The sequence below is a fragment of the Nerophis lumbriciformis genome, linkage group LG28 (genome assembly GCF_033978685.3).
Source record: "Nerophis lumbriciformis linkage group LG28, RoL_Nlum_v2.1, whole genome shotgun sequence".
Lineage (NCBI taxonomy): Eukaryota > Metazoa > Chordata > Actinopteri > Syngnathiformes > Syngnathidae > Nerophis > Nerophis lumbriciformis.
The window spans coordinates 7,477,267-7,498,976 of NC_084575.2; the positions used below are offsets into that span (position 1 = coordinate 7,477,267).

Genomic DNA, 21,710 nt, shown 5'->3' on the forward strand with positions numbered 1-21,710 from the left:
TTTGTCTTAGAAGACTCATCCAAGTAGGCTTCATCACTTCATGCTCATACACTTCAAGTCTTAAATCTAATCATTGGAATTTAGAGGGAAACTGCACTTTTTAGGGGATTTTTCTATCGTTCACAATCATTATAACAGACATGATGGTGGATATAAAAAAAAAAAATCACATTCGAACTAGGGCTGGGCGATATGGCCTTTTATTAATATGTGAATATGTTTAGGCCATGTCACGATACACCATATGTATGTGGATATGTTTAGGCCATGTCACGATACACCATATATATGTGGATATTTTTAGGCCATGTCACGATACACCATATATATGTGGATATGTTTAGGCCATGTCACGATACACCATATATATGTGGATATGTTTAGTCCATGTCACGATACACCATATATATGTGGATATGTTTAGTCCATGTCACGATACACCATATATATGTGGATATGTTTAGGCCATGTCACGATACACCATATATATGTGGATATGTTTAGGCCATGTCACAATACACCATATATTTGTGGATATTTTGCCTTAGCCTTGAATGAACACTTGATGCATATTATCACAGCAATATGATGATTTTATGTGTCTACATTAAAACATTCTTCTTCATACTGCATTAATATATGCTACTTTTAAACTTTCATGCAGAGAGGAAAATCACAACTAAGTCAATTGACCAAAAGTGTATTTATTAAACAGTTATTAAGCAGTGGCACAAACATTCATGTCATTTCAAAACAGAACGTGCAAGATTGTCAGAGACATTTTAAAACAAGCTATTAGTGCACTTTTGTGCATGATGTCACTAAGATGACATCAAAACAACACTAAATTAAAGTGTACTTTTTGTACAAAACGCCACTACAATAGTTTAAAATAAATAAAGTGCACTTTTGTGCATGATGTCACACAAGATATTTCAATAAGTGTCAAATAAAAATGAGCTGCATAATAGGAAATCAAATAGTGTATGTCCTTCACTATGTGGTAGGTTCCTGCGGACGTTGTCTCCTTCTGTTGTTGACTATTTGTTTCATACGGTGTTGATGTGGAAATGGTTGCTTGGGCATTTTGTGGGTGTGGCACTGAACGGGGATGTTGACATGCAGAGTTTCAAGCACTCTTCATTCTCTAGCGGGTGACTTTTCAAATTGTGCTACATTAGCAGTTCTGCTACTTTTTGTAGCAACGCTTTTGCCGCATACTTGTTCACCATCTACCTGCTTGAAGCCAAACCACCGCCAGATGATGGGCCTCCTGCTGTTTGTCTCGGGAATTAATTCTGCCTTCATTTGTTACCAGATTGGCACCTTCTTTCTCTCGTATTACCACTAGCACCACAGCTAACGTTACCATGCCGCTACCTGTCTGCTCCGTGAGAGCGTATGACGTTGCACACGTGACAGTATGTGACGTATGTAAGAAGGTGCGCTTGTTTTATGTCTCTGTGAGAAGGAGAGACAAGAAAGAGTGAGAAGAGCCTGTAGTGTAATGCCTGCAGCTAAAAGCAACTGTGTGAGAACATATACTCCAATATCACCATATAGTCATTTTCTATATCGCACAGAGACAAACCCACAATATATCCAGTATATTCCATACATCACCCAGCCCTAATTCTACCTCATAAATGTAAATAAAAGTCCACTTGCAATGGAGCCAATGGGAGGTCCTCTATAACCATCCAAAATACACCAACAATACGCCATTTGCATTTTGTGACTTGAATGTCCACCAAGTGTTAGTTGAGTTGAGTTGAGTTGAGTTGTGTTGAGTTTATTTGGAACATGCAAGCATACAACATGATACATCACACATGCATGCATACAACATGATACATCACACATGCATGCATACAACATGATACATCACACATGCATGCATACAACATGATACATCACACATGCATGCATACGACATGATACATCACACATGCATGCATACAACATGAAACATCACACATGCATGCATACACCATGATACATCACACATGCATTGAGAAAATTGAGAATGTTTATCTTCTTCTTTTTACTTTGTAAACACTTTAAGTGTGAAGAGTTTCTTGAAACTCCGGGCTCGGGATCTTTCTGTGTGGAGTTTGCATGTTCTCCCCGTGACTGCGTGGGTTCCCTCCGGGTACTCCGGCTTCCTCCCACCTCCAAAGACATGCACCTGGGGATAAGTTGATTGGTAACACTAAATTGGCCCTAGTGTGTGGATGTGAGTGTGAATGTTGTCTGTCTGTCTGTGTTGGCCCTGCGATGAGGTGGCGACTTGTCCAGGGTGTACCCCGCCTTCTGCCCGATTGTAGCTGAGATAGGCTCCAGCGCCCCCCGCGACCCCAAAGGGAATAAGCGGTAGAAAATGGATGGATGGATGGAGTTTCTTGAAGTGGATCATATTAGTACATTGTTTGATTGCTTTGCTTTATCCATTCCATCATTTAATTCCACATACTGATATACTGAAGGTCTTAAGTGTTGTACGTGCATACAAATGTTTTATATTACCGTATTTTCCGCACTATAAGGCGCACCGGATTATTAGCCGCACCTTCTATGAATTACATATTTCATAATTTTGTCCACCAATAAGCCGCCCCGGACTATAAGCCGCGCCTACGCTGCGCTAAAGTGAATGTCAAAAAAACGCTGCGCTAAAGTGAATGTCAAAAAAACAGTCAGATAGTTCAGTCAAACTTTAATAATATATTGAAAACCAGCGTTCTAACAACTCTGTCCCAAAATGTACGCAAATGTGCAATCACAAACATAGTAAAATTCAAAATGGTGTAGAGCAATAGTAACATAATGTTGCTCGAACGTTAATGTCACAACACACAAAATAAACATAGCGCTCACCTTCTGAAGTTATTCTTCATTCGTAAATCCTTCGAATTCTTCGTCTTCGGTGTCCGAATTGAAAAGTTGCGCAAGCGTGGTATCCAAAATGGCCGGTTCCGTCTCGTAGAAGTCATCGGGAGTCAGTGTCGCTGTTGTTCTGTGAATCCTGCCTTCCGGAAAGCTCGGACCACAGTTGTGACCGAAATATCTGCCCAAGCATTTACGATCCACTGGCAAATGTTGGCGTATGTCGTCCGAGGCTGTCTGCCCGTCTTAGTGAAGGTGTGTTCGCCTTCGGAGCTGTGTGAAAAAAGCCACCCGGCCTCTTCGCGTAAACTTCCCTTAACCACTCGCTCATCTTTTCTTCATCCATCCATCCCTTCGAGTTAGCTTTTATGATGACGCCGGCTGGAAAGGTCTCTTTTGGCAAGGTCTTCCTTTTGAATATCACCATGAGTGGAAGTTAGCATGGCAAGCTAGAACCACAGTGAAGGATGACTTCATTCCCTGTGGTGCGAATATTCACCGTACGTGCTCCCGTTCCACAGTGCGGTTCAGTTGCTGTGAAATACGGTAGTAATCCGTGTGCGGATGGAGAGATTGCGTCTTTTTATGAACCGGATCGCCTAGTAGGAGCCATTTTGTGGTCTTTACAGATGTAAACAGGAAATGAAACGTACGGTGATATCCGCGCGTTTTTTCTTCTTCTTCCGGGGGCGGGTGAAGCGCTTCCTGTTCTATGGGGGCGGGTGAAGCGCTTCCTGTTCTATGGGGGCGGGTGCTTTCCTTGGCGGTTGCTTGCGTAGAAGAAGAAGCGCTTCCTGTTCTACCGGGAAAAAAGATGGCGGCTGTTTACCGAAGTTGCGAGATCGAAACTTTATGAAAATTAATCGTAATAAAGCGCACCGGGTTATAAGGCGCACTGTTAGCTTTTGAGAAAATTTGTGGTTTTTAGGTGCGCCTTATAGTGCGGAAAATACGGTACATTTTTCTCTAAGATTATATTTCTCCTCTTTTGTTGAGAATTGTTGTACATTCTTGGCTAGCAGGTTATAGTTTGCTTTGTGTATCATTTTAACTGTTTGCTAATTCACTATGTGGTGGAATTTCAGTATTTGTGATTCAATAAATAAAGTGTTTGTATGTTGTCTATATCCAACATGATGTATTATTATAACTGATCTGTTATGTAACACAGTTAATGAATGAAGTGTACTTTTGTAGTTATTTCCCATATTTCTACACAATAAGTCAGATATGTAACACTAGCGAGCAGTAGAGAATATGAAGTCATTTTTGGCCCGGGACGTATTTTGCTTTATTCATTATTAAAATGTGTTTTGCCACCTTATGTTTTATATTTTGTATATGAGATTTCCAGTTCATTTTATCATCTATTAATACTCCTAGAAATCTGGTTTCTTTACCCTTTCAATGTCTATTCCGTCTATTTGTATTTGTGTTTGACTTTCTCTTCTACTGTTACCAAATAGCATTATTTTACTTTTACTGAGATTCAAATATTGTCAAAGCATCTTTTTAATGTGTTCATTTCTTCTGTTATTATTTGTATTATCTTCTGTGTGTTCTCTCCTGAACAAAACGCTGTTGTATCATCCGCAAATAATACTAACTTTAAATATTTTGTAACTTCACAAATGTCATCTATATAGAGATTGAATAATTTAGGTCCTAGTATTGATCCCTGAGGTACACCACAGGATATATTTGGTGTTGTAGAAGTGTGTTGGCCTAGCTTCACGTATTGTTTCCTGTTGGTTAAATAACTTCTTATCCAGTTTAAGACCAACCCTCTGATGCCATATCCTTCTAGTTTTTTGATGAAAATATTGTGATTAATTGTGTCAAATGCTTTAGTTCGATCCAACAACACTGCTGCTGCACATTTTTTACTATCTATTGCATTGCTCATTTCTTCTGTCATTTCAATTAAAGCCATCAAAGTTGAAATATTAGCTGTGTATCCATATTGCTTCTCTTCTAGTATTCTGTGTTTGTTTGTGAAACTCTCTAATCTGTTACTTTTTCAATGATTGTAGAAAACTGTGGAAGTAAAGAAACAGGTCTAAAATGTGTAAATTGGTATTTGTCTCTAGTCTTATACAAACCCTGTTTCCATATGAGTTGGGAAATTGTGTCAGATGTAAATATAAACAGAATACAATGATTTGCAAATCATTTTCAAGCCATATTCAGTTGAATATGCTACAAAGACAACATATTTGATGTTCAAACTCATAAACTTTTTTTTTTTTTGCAAATAATAATTAACTTAGAATTTCATGGCTGCAACACGTGCCAAAGTAGTTGGGAAAGGGCATGTTCACCACTGTGTTACATGGCCTTTCCTTTTAACAACACTCAATAAACGTTTGGGAACTGAGGAGACACATTTTTGAAGCTTCTCAGGTGGAATTCTTTCCCATTCTTGCTTGATGTACAGCTTAAGTTGTTCAACAGTCCGGGGGTCTCCGTTGTGCTATTTTAGACTCCATAATGCGCCACACATTTTCAATGGGAGACAGGTCTGGACTACAGGCAGGCCAGTCTAGTACCCGCACTCTTTTACTATGAAGCCACGTTGATGTAACACGTGGCTTGGCATTGTCTTGCTGAAATAAGCAGGGGCGTCCATGGTAACGTTGCTTGGATGGCAACATATGTTGCTCCAAAACCTCTATGTACCTTTCAGCATTAATGGTGCCTTCACAGATGTGTAAGTTACCCATGTCTTGGGCACCAATACACCCCCATACCATCACACATGCTGGATTTTACACTTTGCGCCTATAACAATCCGGATGGTTCTTTTCCTCTTTGGTCCAGAGGACACGACGTCCACAGTTTCCAAAAACAATTTTAAATATGGACCTGTCAGACCACAGAACACTTTTCTACTTTGTATCAGTCCATCTTAGATGAGCTCAGGCCCAGCAAAGCCGACGGCGTTTCTGGGTGGTGTTGATTTTGCCTTGCATAGGAGAGTTTTAACTTGCACTTACAGATGTAGCGACCAACTCTAGTTACTGACAGTGGGTTTCTGAAGTGTTCCTGAGCCCATGTGGTGATATCCTTTACACACTGATGTCGCTTGTTGATGCAGTACAGCCTGAGGGATGGAAGGTCACGGGCTTAGCTGCTTACATGCAGTGATTTCTCCAGATTCTCTGAACCCTTTGAAGATATTACGGACCGTAGATGGTGAAATCCCTAAATTCCTTGCAATAGCTGCTTGAGAAAGGTTTTTCTTAAACTGTTTAACAATTTGCTCACGCATTTGTTGACAAAGTGGTGACCCTCGCCCCATCCTTGTTTGTGAATGACTGAGCATTTCATGGAATCTACTTTTATACCCAATCATGGCACCCACCTGTTCCCAATTAGCCTGTTCACCTGTGGGATGTTCCAAATAAGTGTTTGATGAGCATTCCTCAACTTTATCAGTATTTATTGCCACCTTTCCCAACTTCTTTGTCACGTGTTGCTGCCATCAAATTCTAAAGTTAATGATTATTTGAAAAAACAAAAAATGTTTATCAGTTTGAACATCAAATATGTTGTCTTTGTAGCATATTCAACTGAATATGGGTTGAAAAGGAATTGCAAATCATTGTATTCTGTTTATATTTACATCTAACACAATTTCCCACCTCATATGGAAACGGGGTTTGCAAATTGGTGCAACTTTAGCTATTTTCATTTAGTTTGGGTATTTGAAATGATAGGTTACTAATATACATGAATGGTCCTGAGATCTCTTCTAGAACCCTTTTTTATGGTTTCCATATCAATTCCATTACAATCAGTTGAAGTCTTAGATTACAGGATTATAACTATTTCCTCCTATTCCACATTACTGAGGAACATGGAGTTGGGATTTGGCTCTATGGTATCATTATAGTCCTCAATTGAAACTGGGTCTGGAATCCTTTCTTCCAATATTTACAAAGAAATTATTGAAGCTTTCAACTACTTCCTTTATGTTGTCATTATTTGTGTTTCCGTCTAAGAAGTATTGGGGGTAATCCCCCCAAATATAAGCTTTGGCTTCAGCCTATTCCTTTTTCCGTCATTCTTTTTCTTCTCTTTTTGTGTGTAAATGTGTATGATTGTTAAATATGTATCATCTGTACTGTTAAACTGGTCACACAGAATGGTTGATGGTTGATTATATGATGGAAATAAACTTATTTCATTAAAATAAACATATGGGACGCAGGTTGTCTTACGTCAGCACCAGAAGTTGTCAAATCAGCTGCTCACCTGGCAGGTTTTTTGGGGATGAATAGGGAAGTCCTTCTTTAGCTGCCGTCTTGTTTTATCATATATTGCTGCCTTTGCACCTGTCAATGTTCACTTTTGTATGCACATTAAATCAACAACAAATCTTGACTTTGGAGCAATGTTCACAGACTCTAGTATTAGATGCAATGTTATTGGGACCATGATTTATGTCATAACTTGTTCACACCTCCTCATATGGAAGATACTTTTCCTTCTTCATGTCTCAAGAACACACACACACACACATACACATGCACACACACACACGCACACACACACACACACACATTATTGTATGTGTGACCTTCTTGACAACCTCTGAAAAATGCCTACCACTTTAGGACCAGCATTTTTAAATATATAAAGATTTATATTTACAACATTAATAATATATACATACTATGCAATCATAAAAAAGGTAAGCTTTTTGTAAATTTGTTTTGGATTTAGTTTTTTGTAATTGGTTTTCAATCTTCATTATTTACCGTATTTTCCGCACTATAAGCCGCACCTAAAAACCACAAATTTTCACAAAAGCTGACAGTGCGGCTTATAACCCGGTACGCCTTATATATGGATTAATATAAATATTTATTTTCATAAAGTTTCGGTCTCGCAACTACGGTAAACAGCCGCCATCTTTTTTCCCCGTAGAAGAGGAAGCGCTTCTTCTTCTATGGTAAGCAACCGCCAAGGTAAGCACCCGCCCCCATAGAAGAGGAAGCGCTTCTTCTTCTACTGTAAGCAACCACCCGCCCCCGTAGAAGAAGAAGCCCCCGGATATTGCGTTTCATTTCATTTGTGTGTTTACATCTGTAAAGACCACAAAATGGCTCCTACTAAGCGACACGCGTATAACGCAGAATTTAAACTTAAGGCAATATTTAACCAAAGAACTCCAACCGCTCGATATTGGTGTCAAGAGGGCATTTAAAGCACGACTGCGAACGGCGTGGGAACAATGGATGACCGAAGGCGAACACACCTTCACTAAGACAGGGAGACAGCGCCGGACGACATACGCCAACATCTGCCAGTGGATCGTAAATGCCTGGGCGGATATTTCGGTCACAACTGTGGTCCGAGCTTTCCGGAAGGCAGGATTCACAGAACTGCGACGAGACGGAGCCGGCCATTTTGGATCCCGTATTCGCCCAACTTTTTAATTCGGACACCGAAGGAGAAGAATTCGAGGGATTTATGAATGAAGAATAACTTCAGAAAGTGAGCGTTATGTTTATTTTGTGTGTTGTGACATTAACGTTCGAGCAACATTAAGTTATTGATGCTTATTGATTGCACATTTGCACATTACCGTACATTTTGGGAGTGAACAGAGTTGTTAGAACGCTGGTTTTTAATATATTATTAAAGTTTGACTGACCTATCTGACTGTTTTTTTGACATTCCCTTTAGCGCAGTTAGATGCGGCTTATAACACGGGGCGGCTTATAGGTGGACAAAGTTTTGAAATATGCCGTTCATTGAAGGCGCGGCTTATAGCCCAGGGCGGCTTATGGTGCGGAAAATACGGTACTTCAAGTTATTACGATCTCTCTCTCTCTCTCTCTCTCTCTCTCTCTCTCTCTCTCTCTCTCTCTCTCTCTCTCTCTCTCTCTCTCACACACTTGTTATTACATATGTTGACCAGATGTTGAGATATTTGCTGGGAGTCCATATTGGTTCTCCACCAGCGTCCCACTTTTGTTGATAAATAAATCTAATCAGCTATTGAATAGTTTTTCCATGATTTTGGAGAATGGTGGAAGTAATGAAACTGGTGTGTAGTTAGTAAACTGGTGTATGTCTCCATTCTTAGAAATTGGTACGACTTTTGCAATTTTCATTTTGTCAGGGAATTTGCGGGTTAGAAATGATACGTTGCTGATATATGTCAGAGGTTCTGAAATGTCTTCTATAACCTTTTTTATGGTTACCATATCTATTCCATGACAGTCGGTTGAGGTCTTGGATTTACAATGTTTTACAATTTTGATAATTTCTTCTTTTGTCACGTTCTTAAGAAACATGGAATTGGGATTTCTGTCTATGAGCTCACTCAAGTCCTCAACTGATCCATCATCTGCATTTGGAAATCTGTGTTCCACATTGTTTCCGATATTAACAAAGTAATCATTAAAACGTTCGACTATTTGGTTCATATTGTCATTTTTTGTATTTCCATGTAGAAAGTACTGGGGGTAATCTTTCTTAGCAGCATTTTTAATGATGCTATTTAGGATGCCCCATGTTGCTCTCATGTTGTTTCTGTTCTTCTTTAATAATTGTCTGTAGTATTCCTTCTTACATGTTCCTAGTATACCAATTAGATTCTTTTTATATTTATTATACTTATTTTCTGCCTCTATAGATGTCTGTGTTATTAATATTCCATATAATGTCTTTTTTTTGTGACAAGCATTTTTCAGTCCTTTTGTCATCCATGGTTGGTTGTTTTTCTTTTGCTTCTTACTAACTTCTTTCCATGGACAACATAAACATTGATATTATGCATGTGGGCCAATATATATATATATATATATATATATATATATATATATATATATATATATATATATATATATATATATATTTGATGTGGCAAGCTACTTTTGCAGTGTAGCTTGTAGTGTAGCGTGCTACAATTCTCTGAGGATAGCTTAGCTCCATTTAATTGAGAGTAACTTGTAGCTTAGCTTACTACATTGTCCAGGTAGCTTGCCCATCACTGTCTATTTGGCCTAGCTCACATGTCAATAGTTTGAATACTGCAAACTTCAATACAGTAACACCTCATTTGTTCTGCAGACGTCCAGCGGGTGTCAGCGGGGAGTCATGAAGAGGAGTGGCACACCAGTGTGGGACAGAAGGAGCTACAGGCCCCCTCCCACATTAAAGAGGAGCAGCTTCATGATGAAGATGAAGCTCAGTCCTTCCAGCTTCATCACAGTCAAAGTGAGGAGAACAGAGGGGCGGAGCTTGTAAGTCAACACATCACAGAAGCTGATGGAGAGCATTGTGAAGATATCAAGTCAGAACCAGACAGCATCTTTGCTCCACTGTCAGACATGGACCACATGATGTCACACTCTTCTGATCACAGTGACCACATCCAAAAACCTTTGGAGAGTAAAAATGACTCTAAAGGTGATACGAGACATCACACTAACAACAAACACTTTGACTGCTCTGAATGTGGGAAATCATTTAGACGGAAGAGTCATTTTACAGTACACATGAGAACACATACTGGAGAGAAACCTTTTACTTGCTCTGTTTGTAAGAAGAGTTTCTCCAGAAAGCCACACTTGACCACACACATGAGAACACACACTGGAGAGAAACCTTTTACTTGCTCTGTTTGTAAGAAGAGTTTCTCCACAAAGCCACACATGACCACACACATGAGAACACACACCGGAGAGAAACCTTTTGCTTGCTCAGCTTGTGCTAAAAGATTCAAATCTAAGAGGGAAATGATATTACACATGAGAACACACACAGGTGAGAAACCTTTTAATTGCTCTGTTTGTAAGAAGAGTTTCTCCAGAAAGGCACACATGACCACACACATGAGAACACACACTGGAGAGAAACCTTTTGCTTGCTCAGCTTGTGCTAAAAGATTCAAATCTAAGAGCGAAATTATATTACACATGAGAACACACACAGGTGAGAAACCTTTTAATTGCTCTGTTTGTAAGAAGAGTTTCTCCATGAAGTATAGCATGACCACACACATGAGAACACACACAGGTGAGAAACCTTTTAATTGCTCTGTTTGTAAGAAGAGTTTCTCCATGAAGTATAGCATGACCACACACATGAGAACACACACTGGAGAGAAACCTTTTGCTTGCTCAGCTTGTGCTAAAAGATTCAACACTAAGCAGGAAATTATATTACACATGATAACACACACAGGTGAGAAGCCTTTTACTTGCTCTGTTTGTAAGAAGAGTTTCTCCAGCAAGCAAAGCATGACCACACACATGAGAACACACACTGGAGAGAAACCGTTGAGTTGCTCTGCGTGTGTTAAAAGGTTCAGGTATAATTATCAGGTGAGTAAACACAAGTGTTTAACAGTCATGAAAGCTGCAGGGATGTAAAAACACTTAAACAGTGATTGTGCTAAATGTAGTTTAAAAACACAGCATGTTTAATAAGAATGTATATTTGATGTTGTATGTAGTGCTTCTCATCTTCTAGTCTTATATGTTGTCCTGTAGTTACTTTTTAAGTTGTGTGCATGTATTGAATATTATATATGTAGCTACTATTCTATTTTATTTTATCGTTATTATTATCATTTGTATTCTTTTCACACATTTTTTCCATTGCATTTTATTGATGTTATTATCCAATTAAAAGTATGAATGAATAAAATGGTTAACAAAATGTGGACTCTGGTAGATTAGCAGCATTGTTACATCATGGATGTTAACTACTGCAAAACATCAACAAAGAAGAAAAATGCTGAAGTTAGCAACACATCACTGAACTTTAGAGCCATCGTGAGTGGAGTTGCTTGTTTTTATTGCTGCATTTGTACTTATTTCACCTCACATCTTCACTTTTAATCCTAAAGTCTTCTTCACATATATTGTTGTAGGCTTCTAACATTTATGTTTCTGATGTGTGTGTGTAGTCTGTGGAAAGGGTTGTTGTCCCTTGTGGATCCAATTGTTCACTTGCACAGATACATCTTCATCTTCATCATCATCATCATCATCATCACCGGTCCACTACTGGACGAAATCTTAGCATTAATGTTTTAATATAAGTGTGACCTCATTATTCCTTGATAATAAGACTAAAAATACAGATTTAAGCACCTCTTGTAGTACTCCAACTCGCCACACTGAGAAGTGGGGGCGATCATGAGCTAGCAGATGCATGTTGCTATCATGTTTTATCAGCGAGGAAGACAGTGTTTGTGTTTACTTTTTTGTCAGATCCAAGTTTTAATGCTCTGCTGAATAAATGAATCACTATGGCTGCCAATATGGAGGATTATTTATATATTTAATCAAATACTTTTCTTAACAGCTAGAAAAATGACACCACAAAAAGTAAAACAGCAGCAGGACTCAGTAAATATGTTATTAATATACTAATTAATTAACTATAAAGAGTAACATGACAGTGGAAATTTCACAAGAATTCATTAAAAAGTGGAAATTGGGAATGCTACATAAAATCCTTTAGTGATGTTTAAGATGCAGATGAAGGAGGTGGCACCGTGCAATAAAAAAAGGGATATTTATTGATGAAAGAACAAAAAACGAGAGCAACAGGGAACTCTGAAGAAAACAAAACAAACTGCTGAAACCCAGCAAAACACTCACAGGAAATGTGGAGCAGACGGCGTCCACAAAGTACGTGCATACTAGAGCTTGGCATCAAAAAGTATATTTGATGGTCACCCGTGAACAAAGAATAATGTCCCGACAACGAAGGTAGCAAAAGGATCAATTTAAATAGTCTTGATTGCAAACAGAAAAAAGGTGAGGGGAAATGCTCGGGGACAGATGTGAAGCAGCCACAGGAAAACACCAACACAACCGGAAGAGCCGCCAAAATAAAAGCACAGGAAAGGAAGTAAAACACTAACAAAAGGCAAATAAGGCACGGCCTGTTGTAACCAGATGTGACAAATGGACTCTCAGAAATGAGCTGAGCCAAGATTGACACCCTGGATAATGAGGGATAAGCAATCTAGTGTCATGTCAGCACACTGTGACTGGAAGGCAGGATTGTTGTCTTTTATGTGGAGGCTACAGTCCCCATGAGAGAAGTGAGAACTACTTCTATCAATACAACTACTGCAACTTCATTTACATGTATTTTTTAATTACAAAATATATATTTTTTAATTTTTTATTGACATTCAGCATCAGACATTCTTATCCATTACATCATGTTTGCATACATCATACATCTATTGTCTGCCCTGAAGGTCAAAATATTATTTTTGTTTATATCCCAAAGATGACACCTCTCACCCCCACAAAAAGAGAAAAACAGCCAAAAAACAAAACAAATTAAAGTAATAATAATATTATCAAATAAATAAATAAAAAACAATAATGATATTAATAAAAAATTTGAAGACTCGAAGACTTCTATGGAAATGCAAAAACCGAGACTCCGATATCCCTCGCCCGGACGCGGGTCACTGGGGCCCCCCTCTACAGCCACCAGGTGCTCGCCATCGTGCCCCAACTCCGGGCCTGTCCCCATGGGGCCCGGCCGGGCACAGCCCGAAGAGGCAACATGGGTCCCCCCTCCAATGGTCTCACCACCCATAGCAGGGGCCATAAAGGTCGGGTGTGTTGTGAGCTGGGCGGCAGCCGAAGGCAGGGCACTTGGCGGTCCGATCCTCGACTACATAAGCTGGCTCTTGGGAAGTGGAATGTCACTTCACTGTGGGGGAAGGAGCCTGAACTAGTGCCCGAGGTGGAGAAGTTCCGGCTGGATAAAGTCGGACTCACTTCGACGCACAGCAAGGGCTCTGGAACTAGTTCTCTCAAGAGGGGCTGGACTCTCTTCCACACTGGCGTTGCACGCAGTGAGAGGCAATGGGCTGGGGTAGCAATTCTTGTTGCCCCCCGGCTCAAAGTCTGCACGTTGGAGTTCAACCCAGTGGACGAGAGGGTAGCTTCCCTCCGCCTTCGGGTGGGGGGACGGGTCCTGACTGTTTGTGCTTACGCACCAAACGGCAGTTCAGAGTACCCACCCTTTTTGGATACACTCGAGGGAGTACTGGAAAGTGCTCCCCCGGGTGATTCCCTTGTCCTACTGGGGGACTTCAACGCTCATGTTGGCAACGACAGTGAAACCTGGAGAGGCGTGATTGGGAAGAATGGCCGCCCGGATCTGAACCCGAGTGGTATTTTGTTATTGGACTTTTGTGCTCGTCACAGATTGTCCATAACAAACACCATGTTCAAACATAAGGGTGTCCATATGTGTACTTGGCACCAGGGCACCCTAGGCCGCAGTTCCATGATCGACTTTGTAGTTGTGTCATCGGATTTGCGGCCTCATGTTTTGGACACTCGGCTGAAGAGAGGGGCGGAGATTTCTACATATCACCACCTGGTGGGGAGCTGGCTGTGATGGTGGGGGAGGATGCCGCACAGACCTGGCAGGCCCAAACGCATTGTGAGGGTCTGCTGGGAACATCGAGCAGAGTCTTCTGTCAGAGAGAGTTTCAATTCCCATCTACGGAAGAACTTTGAACATGTCACGAGGGAGGTGCTAGACATTGAGTCCGAGTGGACGATGTTCCGCACCTCTATTGTCGAGGCGGCTGATCGGAGCTGTGGCCGCAAGGTAAGTTGGTGCCTGTCGTGGCGGTAATCCTAGAACCTGTTGGTGGACACTGGCGGTAAGGGATACCGTCAAGCTGAAGAAAGAGTCCTATCGGGTTCTTTTGGCTCATAGGACTCCGGAGGCAGTGGACAGGTACCGACAGGCCAAGCGGTGTGCGGCTTCAGCGGTCGTGGAGGCAAAAACTCGGACATAGGAGGAGTTTGGGGAAGCGACTTCCGGACGGCTTCGAAGCAATTCTGGAACACCATCCGCCGCCTCAGGAAGGGGAAGCAGTGCACTGTCAACACCGTGTATGGTGAGGATGGATGAGATCCGCCCGGAGTTCCTTAAAGGCCTACTGAAATGATTTTTTTTCATTTAAACGGGGATAGCAGATCCATTCTATGTGTCATACTTTATCATTTCGCGATATTGCCATATTTTTGCTGAAAGGATTTAGTAGAGAACATCGACGATAAAGTTCGCAACTTTTGGTCGCTGATTAAAAAAAGCCTTGCCTGTACCGGAAGTAGCGTGACGTCACAAGTTGAAAGTCTCCTCACATTTCCGTGTTGTTTACAATGATGGCCGCCAGCAGCGAGAGCGATTCGGACCGAGAAAGCGACAATTTCCCCATTAATTGGAGCGAGGATGAAAGATTTGTGGATGAGGAAAGTGCGAGTGAAGGACTAGTGGGGAGTGGAAGCGATTCAGATAGAGAAGAAGCTGTGAGAGGGATAGAGCCATACCGCTTTGAACCCGACACTGACGGTGACGGTCAGGAGGACGCTGCTGATATTGATGCTGGAGTAGCACACGACATAGATCTTCTTCAGAATACAGAATGGTAAAATGTTATTTATTTATAGACTAGTTTTAGCTTGTGGCCTAGTCTTGCACTGTTACTGTTAGTGTTGCAACTTACACCCCAGGCCCAGGCCTATCTATAGACTAAGTATCTATCTTTGACACAATGTCAAACCTAATTAATTACCCATTATTTCTATGGGCCACAGCTCCATATACCGGCAATACTAAAAATATGCATGTAGATTAATAAGATCCACAACAAGACAATGATAATATTAATTATTGCACATGTTTGCAGATTGCAGGTGTCAATAATATGAATTGATTTACAAATATTATGAATATTTCTATTTCCAGGTGTACATGTCACAACTGTGTGAACATGGAGACAGTGGCTGAGTGTGCCTGCTGTCATGAGCTGGAGGCAGTGGCCAGAACAATGGAGCAGGAAGGGGTGGAGACGTGCATCATAGACCACCCTGGCTTTCAATCTGTGTGTCTGGATGAATGGCTGCTGCAGACAGCGTATTACGCCTACAAACAGCAATATGGCGTGCTGCAGCAACAGCAAAATGAGTGAGGCACTAATAAGTTTAAATCATTCTTTATTCTATCAACCTTTGGAAGATAAGTCAGAATGAGCACTTACTTATCTTATTCTTATTTTGTGAAATGTACTGTGCTACAATGTACATGACATTATATATCATAGAAGTATTACATACATGGACCGGAGATGTCAACAATAATTACAATTTACTGCAACAGTAAATGACAAATGAATAGAATGCATGACAATGTCTTTTGCATCTCAGAGAACAGTGAGTCACTGTGTATCCATGTCCGGATAATAACAGGTGCCATCATTTGCTATCAACTATTTTGTACTTGCAGGCGGAGATGACACACAGCATATCGACAGTTTGTCCACTTTTGCTGGGGATATCTGGGAAAGGAGATAAGGGTGGTACTACCAGCTTGTGTAGTACATAAGATTAGGACAACATTTCCATCGATGGACTACACGGGGTTCCAAGACGTGCAGTGACTGCAACAGAATCCACATGGCCACTGTAGTTAATCAATAAAATCAATCAATCAATCAATCAATGTTTATTTAAATAGCCCTAAATCACAAATGTCTCAAAGGGCTGCACAAGCCACAACGACATCCTCGGTACAGAGCCCACATAAGGGCAAGGAAAACTCACCCCTGTGGGACATCGATGTGAATGACTATGAGAAACCTTGGAGAGGACCGCATATGTGGGTAACCCCCCCACCCCTCTAGGGGAGACCGAAAGCAATGGATGTCGAGTGGGTCTGACATAATATTGTGAAAGTCCAGTCCTTAGTGGATCAAACATAATAGTGAGAGTCCAGTCCATAGTGGGGCCAGCAGGAGACCATCCCGAGCAGAGACGGGTCAGCAGCGAAGAGATGTTCCCAACCGATGCACAGGCGAGCGGTCCACCCCGGGTCCCAACTCTGGACAGCCAGCACTTCATCCATGGTCACCGGAATAACCACTGCACAAGGGGGAGAGTGCGTGGGGGGGCAGAGGAGAAAAGAAAAGAAACGGCAGATCAACTGGTCTAAAAAGGGGGGCTATTTAAAAGCTACAGTATACAAATTAGTTTTAAGATGGGACTTAAATGCTTCTCCTGAGGTAGCATCTCTATCTGTTACCGGGAGGGCATTTAACACTTACCGAAGCGACTCCTGTGCTTGGCGATGGCTTCCTCCTTGTCTGGCTTCTCCAGTTCATCGCAGAGGAAGGGAGGCACATCCACAGTGACGCTGACTGGTGTTCTCTCGTCAGGGGTCTGTCTGCAGCCAGCAACAAACTCCCTGATCAAGTCATCTACGTAGCCTGCAAAATACAATTGTACATGTTCCTGCTCACAACATAATATACTCATGGAGAGTGAAACCTGACAATATTATTATCATGATACAAAGTGTAAGTGTACATGTTTTGTGTCCTCTACACTTACGGTATGTTGGCTCTGTCGCCATTTTCTTGACCACTGGCCCCCTGCTTTATACTTCGGGTAGCGTACTGCATAGCGCTCAGCACCCGCTTGTGTAGTGGCTATAGGGCGGCTCGAGTTTTCATTCCAGTGCAGCCCAGCAAGCAGGTTCCTAGGTGTGGTAACAGAATAATGTAATAATTAGTACTAAAGTATGGCACACACTAGTGACACTTAGATTAGTGTGGAAACATACCTGCACGGGTGTCACGGTGGAAGAGGGGTTAGTGCATCTGCCTCACAATACGAAGGTCCTGAATAGTCTTGGGTTCAATCCCGGGCTCGGGATCTTTCTGTGTGGAGTTTGCATGTTCTCCCCGTGACTGCGTGTGTTCCCTCCGGGTACTCCGGCTTCCTCCCACCTCCAAAGACATGCACCTGGGGATAGGTTGATTGGCAACACTAAAATTGGCCCTAGTGTGTGAATGTGAGTGTGAATGTTGTCTGTCTATCTGTGTTGGCCCTGTGATGAAGTGGCGACTTGTCCAGGGTGTACACCGCCTTCCGCCCGATTGTAGCTGGGATGGGCTCCAGCGCCCCCCGCGACCCCAAAAAAGGGAATAAGCGGTAGAAAATGGATGGATGGATGGACATACCTGCACAGCATTCCGATGTATGAGAAGACATACATTTTCGGTGCGAACTGTATAAGATAAAAAACACTTTATTCAGTCATGCGTCCAAAAAATGTGTGTGTAAATTTATAAATTGTTTGTAAATTTGAATACAAATGTTTGTGTAATGAACTGTTTATAGTCAGCTATTAAAGATTGATCTCCTGCAATAATGAAGCTGTTTTGTTTTTAATTTTAACACCACGCCAGAATTGTTTGCAATCTTTCTCACCAAGATGCCTAGCCACTATGTTGGACCTCTAATATTCTCTTGCTTACACTGACTGTATCAAGGCTACATTTAGTATGCTCTAGTATTTTGCTCCCTGGCCCCCAATGTCCTAGTGGCAGGTGGTAACCACCGACGCCACCTACAGGCGATCAGCCTAATTCTTACCTGTATGATAAGGCTTTGGAACGCCTTCACCTTGGAAGTCTGGTGTTCACCAGACAGCATGGCGATACTGTATCTTTCAGCAGGGACTTGTTGTTGACCACCTCCTCCAGTTTCACTGCTGAGCGTGAACCTAAACATACATTTAAAATAGAACAATGTTTCTACAAAAATGTTCCAGTCAACTTAAACTGGTTATTTACTTACAAGTTTATCTGAATTGTTTGACTTTCAAAAGATGTGCAGGAAAATACTGCTAGTCCCTCACTGCTTTCGGGCAACTTATTTGCCTACTCACTTGGTTTGAGACATTTCTTTTGCAGCCTTGTACCGTGCAGTTGTCCATGAGCACAAATTGGGAAGAGGATGTTCTGAATGTGTCGCTCCACAGACTTCCACTTGGCAACCAGAAGTTCCCACCTCTCCAGGCGGTGTAGACACTGCTGCCCAGTAGAGGTGGTTGATTATACTTAGCACCCAGGGCTTCAGGTCTTCACAGTCCTTGAGCTTGTCGATGGCCTTCAGTTTCTTCCCGATGGCTTTAAACAGAAAAAAGCAGAAATTTGTGGATTAAATACAATATCGCATTCATCTGATCACTAATATGTACACACTACTTCACAACTTGTCATGCATACAAATAATCCAACTAACATTTTGCAACATGCCAGATGTCATAGCAGTGTCGTGTATTGGGCATGTTTTCGCGAATCCATGTAGTGATCTGTCTGTGTCTGTCTGTCACCAGCACCCCGACATCCAGGTCCCAGCTGATCAGCAGCTCCACCATCCTCTTCAGTCCTTCCATCTCCATATGGTAGCTGCCATGACATTCGTTGCTCTGAAATATATATAACAGAAAAGGAATGAGCAAAGAAAAAAATGAAAAAGGGGCTTAGTATACATTGAAAAGGTTAATGTTATTAGACAAATTTACTAGGATAATTCTGGAAAATCCCTTATCTGCTTATTATGTTACTAGTGTTTTAGTGAGATTATATGGTCGTACCTGTACAACCTGAAGGTCGAGAACCACATTGGCCTCAAGCTCCATTGTGGTGTAGGTACCGAACTTGGCGCTGTGTCCCGGACTGTCCGCTCGCCAATCACCACCAAGGACGAGGGGTCGGCCTTCCACCTGCAGCATGGTGAGGTGCGTCCGTTGCTGTTCCTCCCACACCTTTTTGATGGCTGGCTGCAGGATGAGCTCCTGGTGGTTGAAAAATGTACTCTTCACATACGTGACCACTCCGATGCTGTTCAGCACTTGCAACACCTTGCCAGAAGATGTGCCAGCGAAGAGGATGCCAGCAGATAGCAGGATGTTGCCAGCGGCATAAGGGCCAATGTTTGGCTGGCTGCTCCACCTACTCCTCTGGTCACATGATGCACATTGTATAGTCATGGTCAGCTGTGTACCGTTCAAATCCCAAGAAGGGCTTATGTCCTGGCTGCCACAGGCTGGACAGTGACACCACTTGACGAGACTCTGAAGGCACGACTCAAAGATGATGTACTTCGGTTCCTTGTGGCAGCCCTTTTCCCGCATCTTGGGAGTACGTGTGGGATCTGGCGACCCGTCAGATTGACACGGATCCGATGTCGATGACCCACTCGGCACATAGCTGTCATCGGAAGAACCACTAACAGAAGGTGGTCGTAGCTTGGCTTGCATTCCAGATGCACCTGGAGTTGCTATGTTGGGCTGCATCTCGGGGCTGTCAGATGGAGCTGCTACACTTGACGATGGGACTTCACTAACCCTGGCCGGCCGAGCTCTAACCCCCTCCTGGATCTCTGGAGTCACCTGGTGTCCTAGCAATAAAATAAAACACAAGTTGTTTTATTTAATCTGTTAAAATTAAACTACGATCACATACTAATTATTGTCTTTGAATCATCTAATTTATCTGTCTACTCTACTCTGCACAGGCAGCTGTGCAATGTGTACTGTGATGTGCAGAATCATGTTCATCACCGAAATAGACATACCCTTTGATCTATGATGTATTTTCCCTGTTTGGGTGCTCTTGCTACTAGTCATTGCCGTTGGTGCTGTCCCAATCGGTACCCAATCCGTCTGGCATCCTTGTTCTCTTGTATTTCCCTGGAAATGGAGAAACAGCTACATGTAATATGGATACCTCATTTACATAAATTATGAATACTTTCTCTATTGGGCTTGAACTGTAATCCATTTGAACATTGATTTGGAAAACAAATCGAACCTGATCTTCATCGCCCTCCTCATCAGGCAAATCTAGTGCCATTGCTATTGGTTCATTCACCGCATCCGCCACTGATGCCGTAGTCGTACTGGCCATGATCTGATCTATTGTCTGTAAATGTACAAAAGTACAATACTTTATATTATTGTCTATTGTAGTCTATTGACAGTAATGTCAGTAAATGTACGATACTTTATACTGCAGAATAACTTGACTAGAACTTGAAGCAATAATTATATGTAGACTATTTTAGTGTTAATTTATTTTATTGTTCATGGAGTAGTCCAGTGGTTCTCAAATGGGGGTACGCGTACCCCTGGGGGTACTTGAAGGTATGCCAAGGGGTGCGTGAGATTTTTTTTAAATGTTCTAAAAATAGCAACAATTCAAAAATCCTTTATAAATATATTTATTGAATAATACTTCAACAAAATAAATGTTTAGAATTAAGTTCATGAATCCAGATGGATCTTTATTACAATCCCCAGAGAGGGCACTTTAAGTTGATGATTACTTCTATGTGTAGAAATCGTTATTTATAATTGAATCACTTGTTTATTTTACAACAAGTTTTTAGTTTTTTTTTGTTTTTTTTCCCCCAAATAGTTCAAGAAAGACCACTACAAATAAGCAATATTTTGCACTGTTATACAATTTAATTAATCAGAAACTGATGACATAGTGCTGTATTTTACTTCTTTATCTCTTTTTTTCAACCAAAAATGCTTTGCTCTGATTAGGGGGTACTTGAATTAAAAAAATGTTCACAGGGGGTACATCACTGGAAAAAGGTTGAGAACCACTGGAGTAGTCTATGACTATATGTGTTAGTATGACTAAGGAAACTGGAAATCAAGATCCTTACCCTCTTCCTTTCCCTTTTGGCAAATGCAGACCTCATGTGCACAGTCTGTCCACTTGTGGAGGGGGTGGGGTGGTCTGAACGTGTCGAACTTGCACTGGGAGCACTAACAGTGACACTGCCACTGATGCCTGGCCGTGGTCTGTTGAAAATAGTTGGCCCCGCACCTTTCTTCAGCACCAGTCGACGGGTGGTGGCGATGCCCATCTCTGCCCTTCGCAAGGGACCCTCTTCGAAACACGATCTTTCGAAATGATCGCTGCATAATACACTGTACTTTGTGTG

At 41.6% G+C, this 21,710-nt stretch overlaps 2 protein-coding genes across 2 annotated transcripts in view; both read left to right on the forward strand.

Moving 5' to 3' along the window:
* The window catches only part of LOC133570493 (uncharacterized), a 58,238-nt gene that overhangs the window by 17,813 nt on the left and 18,715 nt on the right, over positions 1-21,710 (forward strand). The window lies entirely within an intron of this gene.
* On the forward strand, positions 1,262-11,316 carry LOC140680166 (uncharacterized). The gene is made up of 2 exons (XM_072916543.1): positions 1,262-1,310; positions 9,973-11,316. Exons 1-2 carry the CDS (start codon positions 1,262-1,264, stop codon positions 11,274-11,276), a joined length of 1,353 nt encoding a protein of 450 aa, XP_072772644.1. The 3' UTR covers positions 11,277-11,316.

Excerpts from the sequence above, each read along its gene's own strand:
- LOC140680166 (XM_072916543.1), top strand. The coding sequence starts at position 1,262 with ATGATGGGCCTCCTGCTGTTTGTCTCGGGAATTAATTCTGCCTTCATT. Across the intron at positions 1,311-9,972 it reads AATTAATTCTGCCTTCATTT|ACGTCCAGCGGGTGTCAGCG; the intron begins GTTACCAGATTG and ends TTTGTTCTGCAG.